Raw genomic sequence first — 16,580 nt, forward strand, 5'->3', positions numbered from 1 at the left:
AATACCCTTGATGTTGTTGAATAGTCCTCCGAATTTGAGGGGGGTCCTCTAATTGCACCTCAAGTCTAAAGGGGATCCTCCAACTACAAAAGACTCTCCACCAAATCTGGAGGGGATTAAGCATTATCAAATAATTTTGACGTTATGTTCTCCCAAATTCATGATCTTCTTCAATTAACTTATAGTTGCTTATAAATAAAAAACTCCGCCAATAAAAGAAAAGATGTTTTGATATTTTTACACTTTGAGCTCTCATTTTGATTCAATATCAATCTGTCTGTCTTCTGTACATAATAACATCGCCATTTTCACGTTTTCATTTCCATATATAATGTAATAGACATATGTTGTGGTTGAGAAGGCGAAAATGGAACATGAAAGCAAGTGTGATTTGCACAAATGCAATGAACTAAGAAAGTGAGAGAGGTGTAGAGTCCAATTGCAAGAGGAAGATAGAATGAGGTATCATATATTAGGTTCAATGCATAGAAACATCCAATTCCAAATAAGTTGGAGGGGCTATACATTTGATATTTAGGGTCCACATGTTGGTTCGGAAATGAATAATTGTGTGAAGTTGGATGATATATCTACACAGAGAGAGATGGAGGTGGCTGTTACCCATAAGGAAAGTAATGTATATGGATTCGACATTTGTCCGTGTAAGGCAGGGCAGGGCATCATCGTTTCAGATTTATCCACTTTAAATTTTTGAAAAATGTATAATCGTTTGTAAACCCTGAAACTCAGTGCATATCATGCTCTGGGTTGCCCCACTTAACTTAATCTAAACTTGGTTTGTTCCCACAGAATGGATCAATTCAAAGATCACACACATATATGACCGCATCACTTTTTAGTTTTTCATTATTCATTCCTTAAGTATGCATCAACATCATTTCTCTCTCTTCTCTCTCTCTATATATATCAATTTGAAGAAATTAGTTGTGATGACACGTTGTTTTTGTACTCATATTATTAATAATTCTTTTTATATTTTAAAATATATTATATATAAAAATCAATACATTTAACTTCCAAAATAAAAAAAAACTTAAAATTAATATAGATAATACATGATTATGTTAATATTTTAATTAATAATTCAATATAACTATTCACAACTAGCAAATTACAAATGCAAATGAAATGAATTTTAGTGACAATAAATTGTTATAAACTCAAACAAGTAAAATAAAAACTCACACCTTGGATACAACTTAAATTTAAAACTCCAAATTTATAGAGTTGTGAGATTTCAATTTTAATTATTACGCTAAAATCTCATCGATAGATATTTATACGATCGGAAGTTGGTTTGAGAATAATCTTTTTATAATATTAGAAAATGATTAGTGGCAAAACAGACAAAGTTTATAATAGTTGAAAATTGAATGACAAGGATATAAATCAATCGAAAATGTTGGGCCGTTTCAATTATTAGTTTCATCACGGGAGATCCAATCTTTGTCACATAATTCGCTAGCCAACGAACGTCGACATTTACCAAGTATTACTCACATGAACATTAGCCAAACATGGAACATCTATCTATTACAAGGAAGGAAGGAAGGAACAAACAAACACACAAACAGGAATTATATACTATGCCAGCTCATGCCCTTGTTATTTACATCAGATAGTATATGGATTATAACCGAAACAAGAATGTAAGACAAAAACATCATCACCAGTCATCAAAAGAGAAAACACACCTGGACAACAACACCTGATCACGAGTCCAACAATTTTCAAGTTAACTCTCCAAATGGCTGCATGCCCACCCCACCCCACCCCACAATTTGCAAAATATATTTGGTTACTCTGTTATGGAGTCAAGTACTGATTCTCAACTAATCAGCTACCTCAATGTTCAATAATTCTTATAACTATATATTAAAAAAAAAAAAAGGATGGTGCGGGGGGGCCAAGGTGAATCAAACAGAAAAGCCATCACGTGCACGTTAGCACTTGGCCACGGGAGGGGCTTACATATTTTGCCTACGTCTGCTCTTCCAACTTTACATCATCTTAATCAAAGTCTTTTTTTATTTTTGTGTTTTTATAACCACATGAAATTCGTAATTATATTAATTATTTGTTCATTCAAAAGCAAGACAACATATATAATTTTATTTTTTTTAATTTAAAACTCTTATCACTATTGCGACAAAACATTGAATTGGAATAAATATTTTCAGCTAATAATTCAATATATATACATATGTGTGTGTAAAATAACATGATTGGAATTAATGAAATTGGTCGGAAGAGTATAGTATAAGAGAATTGTTAGCTATATTTAATCACATGCACCACAAAAAGTTTCAAGTGTTCTGATATGCCATAAATATTACAACTTGTATCTTAAGCTTATTAATTAGATATTAATATATATGAAAAAGTAGACGTGACATTATAATCAATGAAGTCTTATTCAAGAACTCAACATTTTATAAATTCCTTGGTCCGAAAAATTAATAATTATCGATTCAAACACAAAATTATGGTAAACAAAGAGAAATAAGAAACTCGTTCGAAATTTGGTCCCTTTTTGTTTATTATGTTTAAAAGAAATGAGATAGGAAGATAATTATTAAATATATGTAAGTTAATATATAATTTAGTAATTCAAAGTCCCCTAATGTAATTAAATTACCCTGAAATCGAGTGGTTAGTAGCACAGCAAGTCACGTCGCTGCAATGTTCCCCAACTACTCTCAATCATCAATAATGCATATATGGGTATGCCACAATAATTAATTAAATATCAACATCAATTATTGCTAATTACCCATTCTGCCCCCTCTTCATTTCCATTGGTATAATTTTCACTTTACATTTTTAACCAAAGTTGTAACCTTTAAATAAATATATAACAAGAACAAGCATCTTGCACACATACATATAAAGGCACAAGAGCACAAAATAGAGTTGCCTCCTCATCAAGAGCAATGCCTTTTACACCTCTACAATATAACAATGTTCACACTCACACCCCAAAGCAGGAGATGAAAGAAACCCCTTACTCCCCCCCAATTCTCCGGCCGTCTGCAGCTCGCCGGACACCGTCATTTTCGTCGTCATCTCGATCGAATTCTTGGGATTCATCCTTGGAGTTGTCATCATTCTCCTTCAACGAGGAATCCCCTCCATATAGCCCCAGCACTCCACTCAAATTCAAAGGCATCCCATTCTCTTGGGAGCAAATCCCCGGAATCCCCAAGCACCAGCAAGCTGGATTCAAGAAGAAGGAATCCTCCTCCGCCCATCTCCTCCCCTTGCCGCCTGCCGGAAACTCCAATTCCTCCACCAAGAAACTGCAAAATCAACAAGACATCTCTCCCAAGAATAAGTACCACACCAGTACTAGATTCCAAAGAGATCCATTCTTGGCAGCACTAATGGAATGTTCCAAGGATGATGATGATGATGATGGTACAATTTGGAAGGGCAGCTCCAAGATTAGCAGGAGTTTAAGTGATAGGTTTGGGATTGGGTTCATAAACATGTCGGCTTCTTGCAAGAGAACTTGTACAGTTTCAGAATCCATTGTTTATCTCCCAAGTAGACCAACCCCACATTACCTTCTTCATCGTCGTTCCAGGCCAGCTAATTCATCATCATCGCCTCATGGTAGCACCATTAGTATCCTATAGATAAGTTTTAATTATTTACTTCAATAATGTAATTTTCTGTGGTATTTTTTTCACTTGTTTTAATTGTTCAAGTACTGTTGGGGGGCTGTCTATGGATTTATAGGACAAGCCAAGCTGTGCCAAGATCATGTTGTAGTAAGGTAAATCTATTAAATTAATCTGTGTTTGATTATTACAACTAAGACAATTAGTGCTTAATTAATTAATTTTTTTTTTTTTTGGTAATGCATGAATTGACCGTATCTAATTAATGTAACTAAAACTGGGAGGGTATATATACGATCAGTGTCCTTTCTGGATATCATGTGATGTTATAGTTAGGGGGTATGAGTAGAGCTTACAAAAGCCCATGTGATGAGAATGATACAGCTCAAATTAATTAAATTGGGTCATAAATCACATTACTGAAAATTAATTACTTAGCTGGTGCAAGGCTAGGACAGTAGGACTTAATGGTCACAGTCAAAGTGAAAATTTTAGTAATAATAATTACTTGGAGCATCCATCTATAGCTTTGGACTTTTCTCATGATAGAGGTTGGTATTCCATTAACTATGTATGTATATATATATATATATATATATGTCAATTAAGTTGAGTTTCTTTGGGTATAGGTTAGGACGCGGATTATATATATAATATGTAGGCTCCCCCTTTAACTTAATTAATTAGTTGCAGCGTTTATTAATTATGAGGCTACAAAAGGAAAAAGAAAAAGGTGTGGTGAGTTAATTTGATTAATTAAAGTTTCAATTCTTTGGAATAGTTAGATCAACAACATCTTTTAGCATGATTCTTTAGGATAAATTAGAAAAGTCTCCCATGAAATTTATTATTATTACAAATATTTTCTCTTTGTTTGAAAAATTATAAATACTCTTTAAAACTAACGGTTATCTAACAAATACCCCCTACAATAGGTTGTCACTAAATGTATTTATTAGACGATTGTTAATTTAAAAAAAATTATTTTTTAATAAAAATAATATACTTATAATTATAAGAAATTATAGAATAACTCGTAATTTAGCATACTTATTAATTGCATGCATTATATATGATGAAAAATAAAAAGTGGGCATGATGAATAATAATGATATGTAACAAGATGCATGTCCATTCAACATTAAGCATATATATAGAAAGCTGGAGCAAACATATTACACACACAAGGACAGAATTAATTAGGTAGTAGTTGATGTTTATTATTTCTTATTTGCTCAAATTTTGGTATAGGTGAATGTTGACCCATATATTAAGAAGATGATGATGATGAAGCAAACACATATATACATATATTTAATTTTTATAACTAATAGTTAATAATTAATGTATAAATGGAAATTATACAGCAACTAGTGCTTGCAAGTCAGACTTCATTCATATATTATTATTTCATTATTGGCCAACTCATAAGTATTTTCTTTTTTTTCTTCTTGTTGGCTACAATCGAACTCATACGAGTTGCATTACAATATATATATATATATTGTGAAGGGGGTATTACTTCACTCCACAAGAAAGGATATAAAAGTCCTTTATTTAGAGTCAAAATACCTTAAAAAATTAGGGGATCCGTGTGCATACGCCTGGGTTGGATCCTCAAATTCCAATCCTGCTCCACGATCCAAAATTCCCACCCATATAAGCTGTCTGCTTTCCACCACACGATTATGGACAGGGGACATTAGGATGATGCCACGTGGCCCAATTCATACTGAACATGTAGGCTTATAAATAGCTCAAGTATGAAGCATTTATAGGGGGACACATTTATTATTTTCTATCTCATTTATATTTCCAGATCGCATATTTCTACGTCGAACACGAACTTGAGCGTTGGAGGGTCTTAGGACATACTTGTTTCTTCCTTAGGGCTTATTCACGATATCTGGGGTGAAAATATAGCAAATTCGGATCCTCGCGGTAAGATCGCATATTTCGATCCGGATCATCTAGCGCCTTCTGCTATGTTATTCTCACATCGTGGGATTTGTTGAATCGCACATCTATCGAACTTGGCCATCATTTCTTTAGCCCTTTTTATGTATAAGATCATGGGTCGTTCGCTTGTTTCATAAGTTCATTTGATCTGCATTGTTACCAACTGAAAATCCGTATAGATTTCTAAATTTCTTGTGTTTGCCTCTTGTGCTAACTCCAAACCCAATATCAAAGTTTCATATTCAGCTTCATTCTTCGTGGTAAGAAAAGACAGCCTAGTCGCTATTTCGACCTCAATCTCATTTGGTCCTTGTAATAAAATCCATGCTTCACTGTTGTTGGCATTAAACAACATGTCTACATGTGGCATCTAACCTTCCTGTTCCTTTGAAACCTGCTCTCCTGTGAGCTCTATGATGAAATCTGCCAGCATTTGAGTTCTCATTGCCGTCCTAGTCTAATATTCGATATCAAATTCTCCTAATTCTACAACCCACTTAATTAGCCATCTAGATGCTTTTGGCCGAGCCAAGATGTGTCTCAAAGGATGGTTGGTCAGCGCTGTTACCTTATGCGATTGAAAGTAAGGTTTTTCGAGTAGTGTCAACCAATGCCAGTGCCAAATTTTCTATTTGTGTATATCTTTTCTTAGCCCCTTATAGCATTTTACTAACATAATATATCGGACTCTAAGCCCCCAACTCCTAGCGCACCAAGATCAAACTCACCGCGTCTTCAGAAACGGCTAAGTACAAATATAGGGGTTTGTTCTCTCCCCTCAACATTCCCTACAAAACCAGATAACATCAGTCGCCCAAGCAGGGACATTTGGCAACCGCAAGAGATGGGTTGGAAGCCTCCCCCTCCAAGGGTACCTCCTTCTTGAAGATTAATTTTTGGATTCTATTGGTGGGAATATATTGTTTCAATCGCCTTGTCAGGAATGTGGAAACTTCATTGGCAACAGACCCCCTTATCCCTTATCTAAAAGATTAGGGGACTTAGAGATAACCCTCTCGACGTATCTTTGGGGGTTCAGCCTTATCCCACTAGTTGTGGAATGGCCTATAAATTGCAGATTCCCCCACCAAAGAAAGGAACTTTCGATTACAGTGGCACACGAAAGAACTTGCACTAGATTTTAATTAATTTTTTTATTATTGCTTTGAATTTTTACGCATCTAAAAACAAACTCGAGCAATGAAAAATTATTTTTCTTGCAGATTGTCATTCCTAAAGCTTGCAAATTAAAGATCTCAACTTAAGCCGTTCACAATGTATACTTTTTGGTCATTTCATATAGTTACAAAAATTTCTCACCCTATTTCTCATTTACGTTGTGTGATTATTAATAAGTGAAAAGAATAAAGCATTAACTTATACATATGTGATCTTATAAATAATCTACCGACAGAAATTTATAGATAGAGATGCCTATATATGCGCAACATCTATATATATATATACACATAGTTAGATATCATAAATATATTTGTGTTATAGATATGTAGACTCTTTTTTTTTTTTAATATATTATTATTATTATTGCAGTGATACGTACATGCACTACAAAACAGTTGGTCCTGCTATCTCAATCTCTTATTAATGGCAGAAGATCCTTAGGCTCGTAGTTCTGCCAACATATGAGTAAATGCACAATTCCTACTACATTTTCAATTAAGCCACCATGCCCATCAATTTCAATTTGAACACTACCTACTCAATCTCAATGTGATTCATCCAACATCCATTATTTAATCGTTGTTGTCACTGTCACTGTCACTGTCACTGTCACTGTCACCCTCACTCACCTCCATTTCAGTTTTTGCATCTCATCAGTGGATTTGAAGTTTAGATGAGGTCCATTGACTTCCACTTCTCTTATCATTCTCCAACCCCAATAATAACTGGACCCAAATGTTTGACGGCAAAGGGCTTCTATCTGTCCAATTGGGCTCATTAACTTTGGGCCCACATAAGATTGGAGTTTTAATTTCAGCCCAATACGGCCGGGAAAAGAGTAAAAGAGACTTGAGCGTACTATATATATTTATATATAGTAAAATAGTAACAGTAATATTACTGCTGCACCGATATCTCAAAGCTGGTCAGCTCGCTCTCTTCTTTTCTTGAAGCCCAAGCTCTCTCTCGTTGCCGATTTCGCTTTCAGTTCTACAAGTAACTATTTCTTTGATCTTTTTATATCGCTCTTCTGCTTTTTTTGTTTAGTTTTTGGGATTATCAGTTGCTGGAAGGTATTTTTTGTTTACTTTGGGAGGTGGGGGGTTGAATTTGTGTGAGAATTGATCGGGTTTAATATGGGTTATTCTGCTAGAAATTTTTTGGTTATTGGTAGGTAGCAATGTGACAACGTTTTGAGGATTGCACTTTTCGCTGCCGATTCGCCTAATTAGTGCGTGCGGTGGACTTGGTGTGAAATGTTTAGGGATTTTTCTTTTGATTGTAATTTTTTTTTTCCTTTTCACTTTGAAGATTGTTGGTGGAACTCTGTATGTTTTCGATGTGCATATGTGTTTCTTTTGTCTGTCTTAGATTAGTGAATAATTTATTCATTAATTTAGATATTGATAAATTTTATTATCAATAACATAGATTGTGGATTTCTTCTGTATTAAGCATTGAAGAGAGTAGGAATATATATTGCATGGTGCAAAGTGTATATCGCTGACCACTATAATCAATAATGCACACTGGCGAGTTTTCCTATTTAATCCTAACTAAGTTGTTAATGTCTACAGTCCTTCCTAGTAATGATTTTGGTTCTTGAGTGAATATGTGCTTTATTAGTGACATGAGATTCCTACTATTTCTAATATATTTCTATTGTTATGGTATCAGTTTTAAGTTATTCAGTAAAATTAGGAGATAAGATGCTTGTTCTAATGGAATGGTTGACTGTGAGCATAAGGACTGATGAGCTTCATGTTAACCAGAAACTTTGGCATTGAAACATTAACATGGAGATTTGGAGCATTTAGTTGCAAGTGAATAGTATTTGTTCTTTTGCTAGTTCAGGTTCAGTTTTTGCTTCTTATCAGCATCAATATCTTTGGAAATGTTGTGGTTCATGGTTGTCTTTACTGCCACTGGCCAGTAAAACATTTTCACTAATGCTAGATTCAGTCTACATTTGTATGATACAGATAAGTTTGTATACATATTCATCTGTGGGGATATCCTTGATGAATCTCCTTAATCTTAAACCGGTTTGTGAGCATGTGATTTGATGTTTGCATAAGGAGAGTTTCTTCTTAGGCTTAAATGCATTATTGGTTCTATAACTTAGTTCATTTAAAGTTTTCGTACTTTTAACTTTCTAGAATAGCATTTTGGTATTTCATCTTTTTAATTTTCTTGATTTTTGTCCTTTTTCCACTGGAAAAATGCACGTGTCTCTCACGTGATATTTTAAAGTTGGGGCTTTTCTTCATATTGCCCAATTTCTGGCAGCATTTTGGTCCTTTAACTTTCTAGGTAGCATTTTGGTTCTGTGCCTTTTTAATTTTCATAATTTCAATCCTTTTTTGGCCCGGACAAAAGGACAAAAATTGCAAAAATAAAAAAGATGTAGGACCAAATGCTACCATAGAAAGTTAACGGACGAAAACGGCAAATAACCTAAGTTATGGGACTAAAAATGCATTTAATCCTTTCTTCCTACACAATTCACCTTCACAAACTGTTAAGTAGTATAACAGCCTATCACTTGCTGAGAAAGGACATATCCAGGGTGGTGCTTGCAGGTTTCTATCTTAAAACAATAATTTTTCTGCTTTGGAATTTGCAGATGTCTCGAAGATATGATAGCCGCACCACAATCTTTTCCCCTGAAGGTCGTCTTTACCAAGTCGAGTATGCAATGGAAGCTATAGGAAATGCTGGAAGTGCAATTGGTATTCTGGCCACAGATGGAGTTGTATTAGTTGGTGAAAAGAAAGTCATATCCAAACTGCTTGAAACATCAACATCAGTTGAGAAGATGTACAAGATTGATGATCATGTTGCCTGTGCTGTGGCTGGAATTATGTCTGATGCCAACATTCTTATCAACACAGCAAGGCTCCAGGCCCAGCGGTACGCATATGCTTACCAAGAGCCAATGCCAGTTGAACAACTAGTTCAGTCTTTATGTGACACCAAACAAGGTTATACACAGTTTGGAGGGCTTCGCCCCTTTGGTGTCTCGTTTCTGTTTGCGGGCTGGGACAAAAATTTTGGCTTTCAGCTTTACATGAGCGACCCCAGCGGGAATTTTGCTGGTTGGAAGGCTGCAGCAATTGGAGCAAATAACCAGGCTGCACAATCTATCCTTAAGCAGGATTATAAAGATGACATCACTAGAGAAGAGGCCGTACAGCTCGCCATAAAGGTGCTCAGTAAAACCATGGACAGCACAAGCCTTAACTCGGACAAGCTTGAACTGGCTGAGATATTTCTGTCTTCTGGGAAAGTGAAGTTCCAGATATGCTCAGCCGATAACCTCAACAAGCTGTTGGTGAAGTCTGGATTAACCCAACCTTCACCAGACGCTTAACCAATTTGATTTCTGGACAACATTTCTTATTGGCACAAACATTTGATGTTATTGTACTCTATTAAGACTTAAGGTTCAATTCTTCAATTAAAATTGGAAGCGGGGGCCTCCAGGTCTCAGCTTTTGAGCTGCTTGAGGAAGCTGTCCAATTTACGCATTTGCTTCTGCAGATGAATTGGCAGAAATGGGAGATACGAACGTTGTTTGGAGCATGAATTATGAATCTATGTTGTTTGTAGTGATACCTTACTTTTCCAACTGAATTGCACAAATTTGCTACTTTTTTCCTGTGATATCATGAGAGCATTGCATTAAACATACACTCAAAACCAGATTTATCTAGATGCCGACAGAACTCTGTAGATTGATCAATATATTAGGTATTGAATAAACACCAAACAAGTAGACATTTAGTTTACATTTATATGCAAGAAAATTTGAGCTGCACATACATTTTTACTTTTGTCTTTCATGAGAAGTGCTCAACTATTTAATGTTTGTGTTTCCTTAGAGAAAGTCATAGTAGTGATTTTCTTATAATAAATAATATGTTGGAATTTGAAGATAAACATACATAACAATGCTCTGTTTCTATTTTTTTTTTCCGTCGGAAAATAAATAAATAATAGCAATTACTAAATCATTTAGAAAGAAAAAATCAAAAGAGGAGAGTTATTTAACTAATTATACTTCCCCATTTCAGCACTATTGCAGATTTCCCCTCTGTAGTTGATTTAATTTAAGCCTTACTCTTCCTTATTTCTCTCTATAATATAATTAATTCCCCCAGCCTCCGCAGCCCCATCTCCTTCTCCATACCACCCTCCTCCAGCAATCCCAAATGTACTGAATATCCAGAATTCCCCGAAAATGCCGCAACCTGCTAAACCCTCCCGCAGATTCTCCTTCTTTGGCCTCGGCTCCGCATCCCCCGCCTCGATCAGCAGCGGCGCAAATCTTGATCCGCCCCACCTGAAATTGGAAACCGACAGAGAAGTGTACAGACCGGGAGATCTGATCACCATCACTATTGAGATTGGAAACCCAACAAATCTTTCTCCGCTTTTGATCGAAAAGCTTAGCTTCGAATGCAAAGGGATCGAGAAATTGGATAGTCAGTGGTTCACCACTCCCAAGCCTACCTCTGATTCTAAACTGCGTCGAGGTATCTTTTCTTCTATGTAATATGTTTTCTCGATTTGGGTGCTTTGTTGCGTCATTGATAAATAAGATGTGTGTTTGTTTGCCCGAGCTTCCTGTTTTAGCGGGAAAAATATGCATGGAATGCTGGATACAATTGATTGCAAACTACAGAGACAGAACGCAGTATATAGAGTTGTCATGAGCTCAACTGAAGATTATCTTGGTGAAAATATTAATAGTTTGGTTGCGTTTTTCAATGTAGGAAACTGGTTAAGTATCACAATAAGAGCTCAATTTGCATTCAGCGACATCAAGCTGGAGCCATGAAATTGAAATTTGTATATTTCCAATTGTCTAACTAAATATGACCGATACATCTTTGGCAGATGAAGTTAGAGAAAGGAGTTGGAATTCATGGAACACAATCAAATTTAAAGGAATTTTTTCAATGAAGGAGTTATAAATCCAATATCAAGTTTTTTGGTCTAAGCTGCATAATGTCTATGATTCCCACATGGAGGATTAACACTAATGTGATCATGAGATTAGGTCATATATATGACTGGTGATAAAGACACTCTTGTTGAAAAATAAAAAGAAAAGGAGAATGGCAGTAGCTTCTTGAATTCCAGTCTGAAACTAGAACAGCCTTCCTTTCTATGAAATCCAAAACTTAGAGAGATTAGATGAAGAATGATGTAAGATTAGAAAGGCAGTGGGAGAGAGAAATTGGTCTGAAGCTACAACAGCCTTCCTTTCTATGAAAATCCAAAACTTAGAGAGATTAGATGAAGAATGAAGTAAGATTAGAAAGGCAGTAAGAGAGAGAAATTCCTACCCACATTTTCTCTCCTCAGGAAACTTATAGGTGAATGTTTCAATTTAGATCAGTGTTATCATTGATTAAGAATAGTGATTTCATATATTTTCAAACTGACCCATTTACTATCTATTAATTGATTGACTAGTCCTTTATATTGGAATGGGTCAAGGGTCGAATGGTTTGGCACTTCCTCATGAGGGGAAGAGTTGAGAAACTTTTGAATCAGAGTTTTGGATTTTTGTTCATCCTTCTCCGTAATAGTATCTCTGGGTTTGCAGTGACAACTTGGTATATCTACTATACGCCCATTCACTATGGCAATGTGATTGGGCTGAGAGCTTATTAGTTCCACTTAATAGTAATTTGTGGGGTCACTTACAAGCAGCTTCATGCATTTGTGCACCTTTTAGTTGTCTACTATATAATGGTTGGAACTGCATTCTGTATCTTCATATTTCGGTTGAAAAGTGAAATCAAGTAAAATTACTAAAGGAAGTGACATAAGTTAAAAGGCTATGAATAATGATAGAAGGAGAGGAAAACTAGTAGCATGAAGTACAATTACAACCTTTTTCTTGATTGATCTTATGATTGTTCAACTCTAATCCTATATTATCTCTCTCCTTAGGCGAATATGTATTCATGGATTGCACAACTCCAAGTATAGTTTCAAATCAAATTCTCTCCACTGGGGCCACCAAAACTTGTAAGTCTGTATATATTACTGCATGCTGCCCTTCCCTTTCTTAACTATGTTGTCAATTTTATGGAATTTCACTTTGGTATTCATGTATTATGAGTTTGAGGAGATTTCAGTCCATTGTGACTGCTTTTATCGACTCGTGTCTATTCCATGTGTGTCAACCCTGCATTGTCACATTACCATTATTAGAGAAATTGTGAGGTCACTCCGTTCATCTCTGTACATTATATATTGTTAGCCCTGCGTATTTAAGTCTACTCAAAGTATTTCCTAGTTGTGGCCATCTCATACAACATAAATTAATTTATTTTGTCCCTTTTGAAGATTGTGCATAGTTCTACTTCTGTCGCTAGCATTTATGATCAAGCCAAAATACTATGTTTATGATGCAGTCCTCTTTTGTCTGTTACTAATTGGAGGAGTGATTTCCTGCTGCATTACATATTGACCCTCCTTCAAGAGTCCCTTTTTGTGTGGGCTCAAGCCAGATTTGTCCTAAAATCTTTCTGGAGAAGCCATGAGAGTGATTAGATTATGGTAATGAAAATACTAATCATGGTTTTAGCCTGGATCCAGATGGTCATTTTGTAGGCATGGGTTGTGAAGTGGTGTGCTTCTACATGTGTCTGGTTTTGGTTTCTTATTTTTGTTCAAATAATTACGACTTGCAGACCTGGAGTGAATTCCAAATGTTATTTGCTTGCAGATGTGGTTCGCACCCTTCTACCAAACGTCATACCGCCCTCATATAGAGGCACTACAATTCGTTACCTGTACTACATTAGGTCTACTCTTTCTGGAAAATTTGTGCCTATGGAAAACGGACCTACTCATGGAGAGCCAATACAAGAATTTTCTGAGCTGGTTAGTTTTGTCCTTTGCTCTCTAGAAACCATGACATTAGTTGTTTCATGCAATTCCATTAATTCATTTACAATTTTGTTGGCCATCTTAGCATTCCCGCATCAACAGGCATGGGGTCCGAAGCTAGCTTCGTATACAGTTTCCACCATGCATTGCCTGTAAAACGCTTGCTGAACATATTAACCTTTATGCTATGTTTGGTGGATGAACAGTTCCGTTTTGGTGCTTACTCAAAATGCTTAAGTGGACAAAATGAGCAATTAAGAGAGATTGTATTTCTTTCCCTCATTGCTCTCTCTCTCTCTCTCTCTCTTGTTTTTTTCCCTCGCCATCATGGGATGTTATGGTTCTATGTCCATGGAGTCCCTGTGCTCTGTCTCCATCAGGATAAGTAACGCAACTTAGATCTTTTGGTGTATGTTTCTTAAATTTTCAGGTGAATAATATCCTGATAGCATTCTTCATAAATAATAACCGTTGCTTCCTTCTGGTCATTATCTCTCAATTCATGTCTATACCAACTCACAACTAACTTCATATAATTTTAATGATTTCAAACTCGACAGGAAGCACGAGTACCATTGCATATATGGGTTACTCAGAAAAACAATGGCCTTCTTGGTGAAGAAGGTCGCAGTGAAGGTAAAAGTTTTCTGACATGTTCTCTTATGTTTGTATGTGAAACTGCTCTCTTAAGTTTTCTTCAGGCCCCTTTTCTTTTTCTCATTTTCCTTAATAAGTGATTTGGATCAGCAATCCTGGACCATGCATATAGGAGCATAGTGGACCATTATTGCATCTGTAACGCAAATCTTTGTTTGGTCTGGCCAACCAAATCAAATCAAAATAATAGTTCCGCATGCCATTTGATTGTTTCTCACCTTGGTTCATGGGTCTATTGGATGGAAAATGCGTGCCTACTTGCCCAGTATTCAGTCTGTGTCAACCAACCTTAATCATGGCGGGATTTCTCCTTCCATTCATGACTAGTTCTATGATTTTCTTTAGATTGTTTGGCTATTTACTTGGCACCAATATGATTTTATCAGGTATTGTTCCTTTGACAACAATCCTCTTGGATGTATACTGGAAAGAAATGGATGCTGATTCTGAGTGGGTAATGTTCTGTTCTTGCAGCTACTTCCAAATCCTGATTTAATTCTTTAGCAGATCCTTTCTAGTCCACTTTCCTTTTTATCCGGGAAAAGAGGAATGAATGACCAGGAAACTAAATCTGTCTTTTTGGATTGGATTGACTATTTGTAGGCTAAAGTGAATGAGGTTTTCGATGGAGTTGAGGAAGGGTATGAAAGTTCACGGGATGAGATCTCATCTGTTTCTTCCTATAACCCTATGAAGGAAGACATAAAGAGAACTTTAAGTTCATTATCATTGCAGTCATTTGCAGCAAGGTCTTCGACTAGAGGTTCTCTCTATGTAGAAGGACGAACTAGCATATCCTCAAACATGGCTCTTCCTCGCCTCTCTGTTGCTGAGGTGTTACATGATTCCGCTGGCGGTAAACTGTCTTTGATTTTACTGCTCACTGCAACATGAATTGACAGTTATGAACTTAAAACACTGCAATTTCGAGTTTGTCAACATACATCAAATTGAATTGCTGTTGTATTAGCATGTCGCTAGAGTAGGTGGCTTCTGTGTTTTGCACGTTGAAGTGAGATAGGATTGTGTTTCTCACAGTTGTGTTCTGTTTACTGTCTCAGACAGCTCTCCAGCTGTACTGTCTCCAAGTCAACCGCCTAAACATATGAAAGCCCTCTCTGCAGAAGATGACTCAAGATTACCCTCTGCCTCTGGATCTGTTGAAACTGGAGCATGTAATTATGGTCTTGGCAGTTTTATTCTCTGACTGTCAGTTTACTAGATCATTTCTTTTTAAGACTAATTTTGAGCCAACATTTTCTGCAGCAGAAGGGGTTGTTAGAGGGAGATCATACAATATCAGACTGGATGATCAAGTTCTGCTGAGATTTTCACCTAAGAACTCTGACTCAACTTACTACTTCAGTGATATGGTAAAGCATTAATACGTTCTACGGTTTTCTTTGCTCCATTCAGCATTTACAATTGTCTTCTTTTTCCTTTCCACTCACAGATAGGTGGAACCCTTACTTTCTTTCATGAAGAAGGGGCAAGGAGATGCCTTGAGGTACTGGTGCATGCCAGAATTTTGTGAACATCCATTAGTATAGGTTAATTTTTCTATATCTTTTAAGTTGATTGGGACTCTTGGTGCCTTCAGTTGTCAATAACATTGGAGGCAAAGGAGAGTGTAAATAGGCGTTATGTTCATCCTTCTCGAAGACATTCTCCGACTATTACCAAGGTGTGTATTTCCCTATTTAGTGTTTTTGACTTGTTGAATATGTTGTACTTCATCTCCTCTTACATACGTGATACGTTCAGAGTTTCATACTAACCTATATTGGTTGCTCCACAAGTAGGTCAAACAAACTTGTTTATAGAAGTGAAGTATTTAAACACTTTTTTGTTTCCTAGGTTCTTATGGTCCTATGTTTTGATTTTGTTTATATGTTGTTTTGTTTCTCTAATCTTGCAATGCAGAGTCGTAGCAACATATTACTCTGACTGAATAAATAAGAAGTTGTCTTTGAGTCTAATAGCAACCAATATGCCTGATTTTTGACCCTTTTGATTCTTCAGATTCACAGCGATCACCATGAGGTTGTGGCAGATTTAGTCCAAACAAGCTTTCTTTTTTCCATTCCAATGGATGGGCCCATGACTTTTTCTACCCGTTATGTCTCTGTGCAATGGGCTCTTAGATTTGAATTTCTTACAACTCCAAAGAATGTGGATTGGACAAGGTATAATATGTCATGGTGCAATGTGCTGGACCTGGAATTT

General features: G+C 36.1%; 3 protein-coding genes across 5 annotated transcripts in view; all 3 read left to right on the forward strand.

Moving 5' to 3' along the window:
* On the forward strand, nt 2,978–3,834 carry LOC105159538 (the record flags this gene model as incomplete). Its single annotated transcript, XM_011076637.2, is given in 1 exon segment — nt 2,978–3,834. A coding segment is annotated over 1 exon segment (682 nt), but the record flags the coding sequence as incomplete, so codon positions are not given.
* On the forward strand, nt 7,646–10,437 carry LOC105159539 (proteasome subunit alpha type-4-like). 2 transcript variants are annotated; one of them, XM_011076638.2, is made up of 2 exons: nt 7,646–7,781; nt 9,412–10,437. In XM_011076638.2, the coding sequence occupies exon 2, from the start codon at nt 9,412–9,414 to the stop codon at nt 10,156–10,158; it is 747 nt and encodes a 248-aa protein (XP_011074940.1). In that variant the 5' UTR covers nt 7,646–7,781; the 3' UTR covers nt 10,159–10,437. The 2 variants fall into 2 exon arrangements, with proteins under 2 accessions (XP_011074940.1, XP_011074941.1); XM_011076639.2 differs by lacking the exon at nt 7,646–7,781 and adding an exon at nt 7,839–7,858.
* LOC105159540 overlaps nt 10,865–16,580 on the forward strand; it is a 6,865-nt gene continuing 1,149 nt past the window's right edge. Inside the window, exons 1-11 of one of the 2 annotated variants that reach the window (XM_011076640.2) lie at nt 10,865–11,323; nt 12,753–12,830; nt 13,534–13,691; nt 14,258–14,333; nt 14,741–14,808; nt 14,958–15,210; nt 15,416–15,538; nt 15,624–15,727; nt 15,808–15,861; nt 15,955–16,038; nt 16,377–16,540. In XM_011076640.2, the coding sequence (XP_011074942.1) occupies nt 11,029–11,323; nt 12,753–12,830; nt 13,534–13,691; nt 14,258–14,333; nt 14,741–14,808; nt 14,958–15,210; nt 15,416–15,538; nt 15,624–15,727; nt 15,808–15,861; nt 15,955–16,038; nt 16,377–16,540 (1,457 nt within the window). In that variant the 5' untranslated portion in view covers nt 10,865–11,028. Of the gene's footprint in view, nt 11,324–12,752; nt 12,831–13,533; nt 13,692–14,257; nt 14,334–14,740; nt 14,809–14,957; nt 15,211–15,415; nt 15,539–15,620; nt 15,728–15,807; nt 15,862–15,954; nt 16,039–16,376; nt 16,541–16,580 lie in introns of both variants that reach the window. The other variant, XM_011076641.2, reaches the window with a different exon arrangement.

This window comes from Sesamum indicum, linkage group LG3, assembly GCF_000512975.1.
Source record: "Sesamum indicum cultivar Zhongzhi No. 13 linkage group LG3, S_indicum_v1.0, whole genome shotgun sequence".
In the NCBI taxonomy this organism is placed as follows: Eukaryota; Viridiplantae; Streptophyta; class Magnoliopsida; order Lamiales; family Pedaliaceae; genus Sesamum; species Sesamum indicum.

Coding starts and splice junctions, on each gene's coding strand:
- LOC105159539 (XM_011076638.2), top strand. CDS start 9,412: ATGTCTCGAAGATATGATAGCCGCACCACAATCTTTTCCCCTGAAGGT.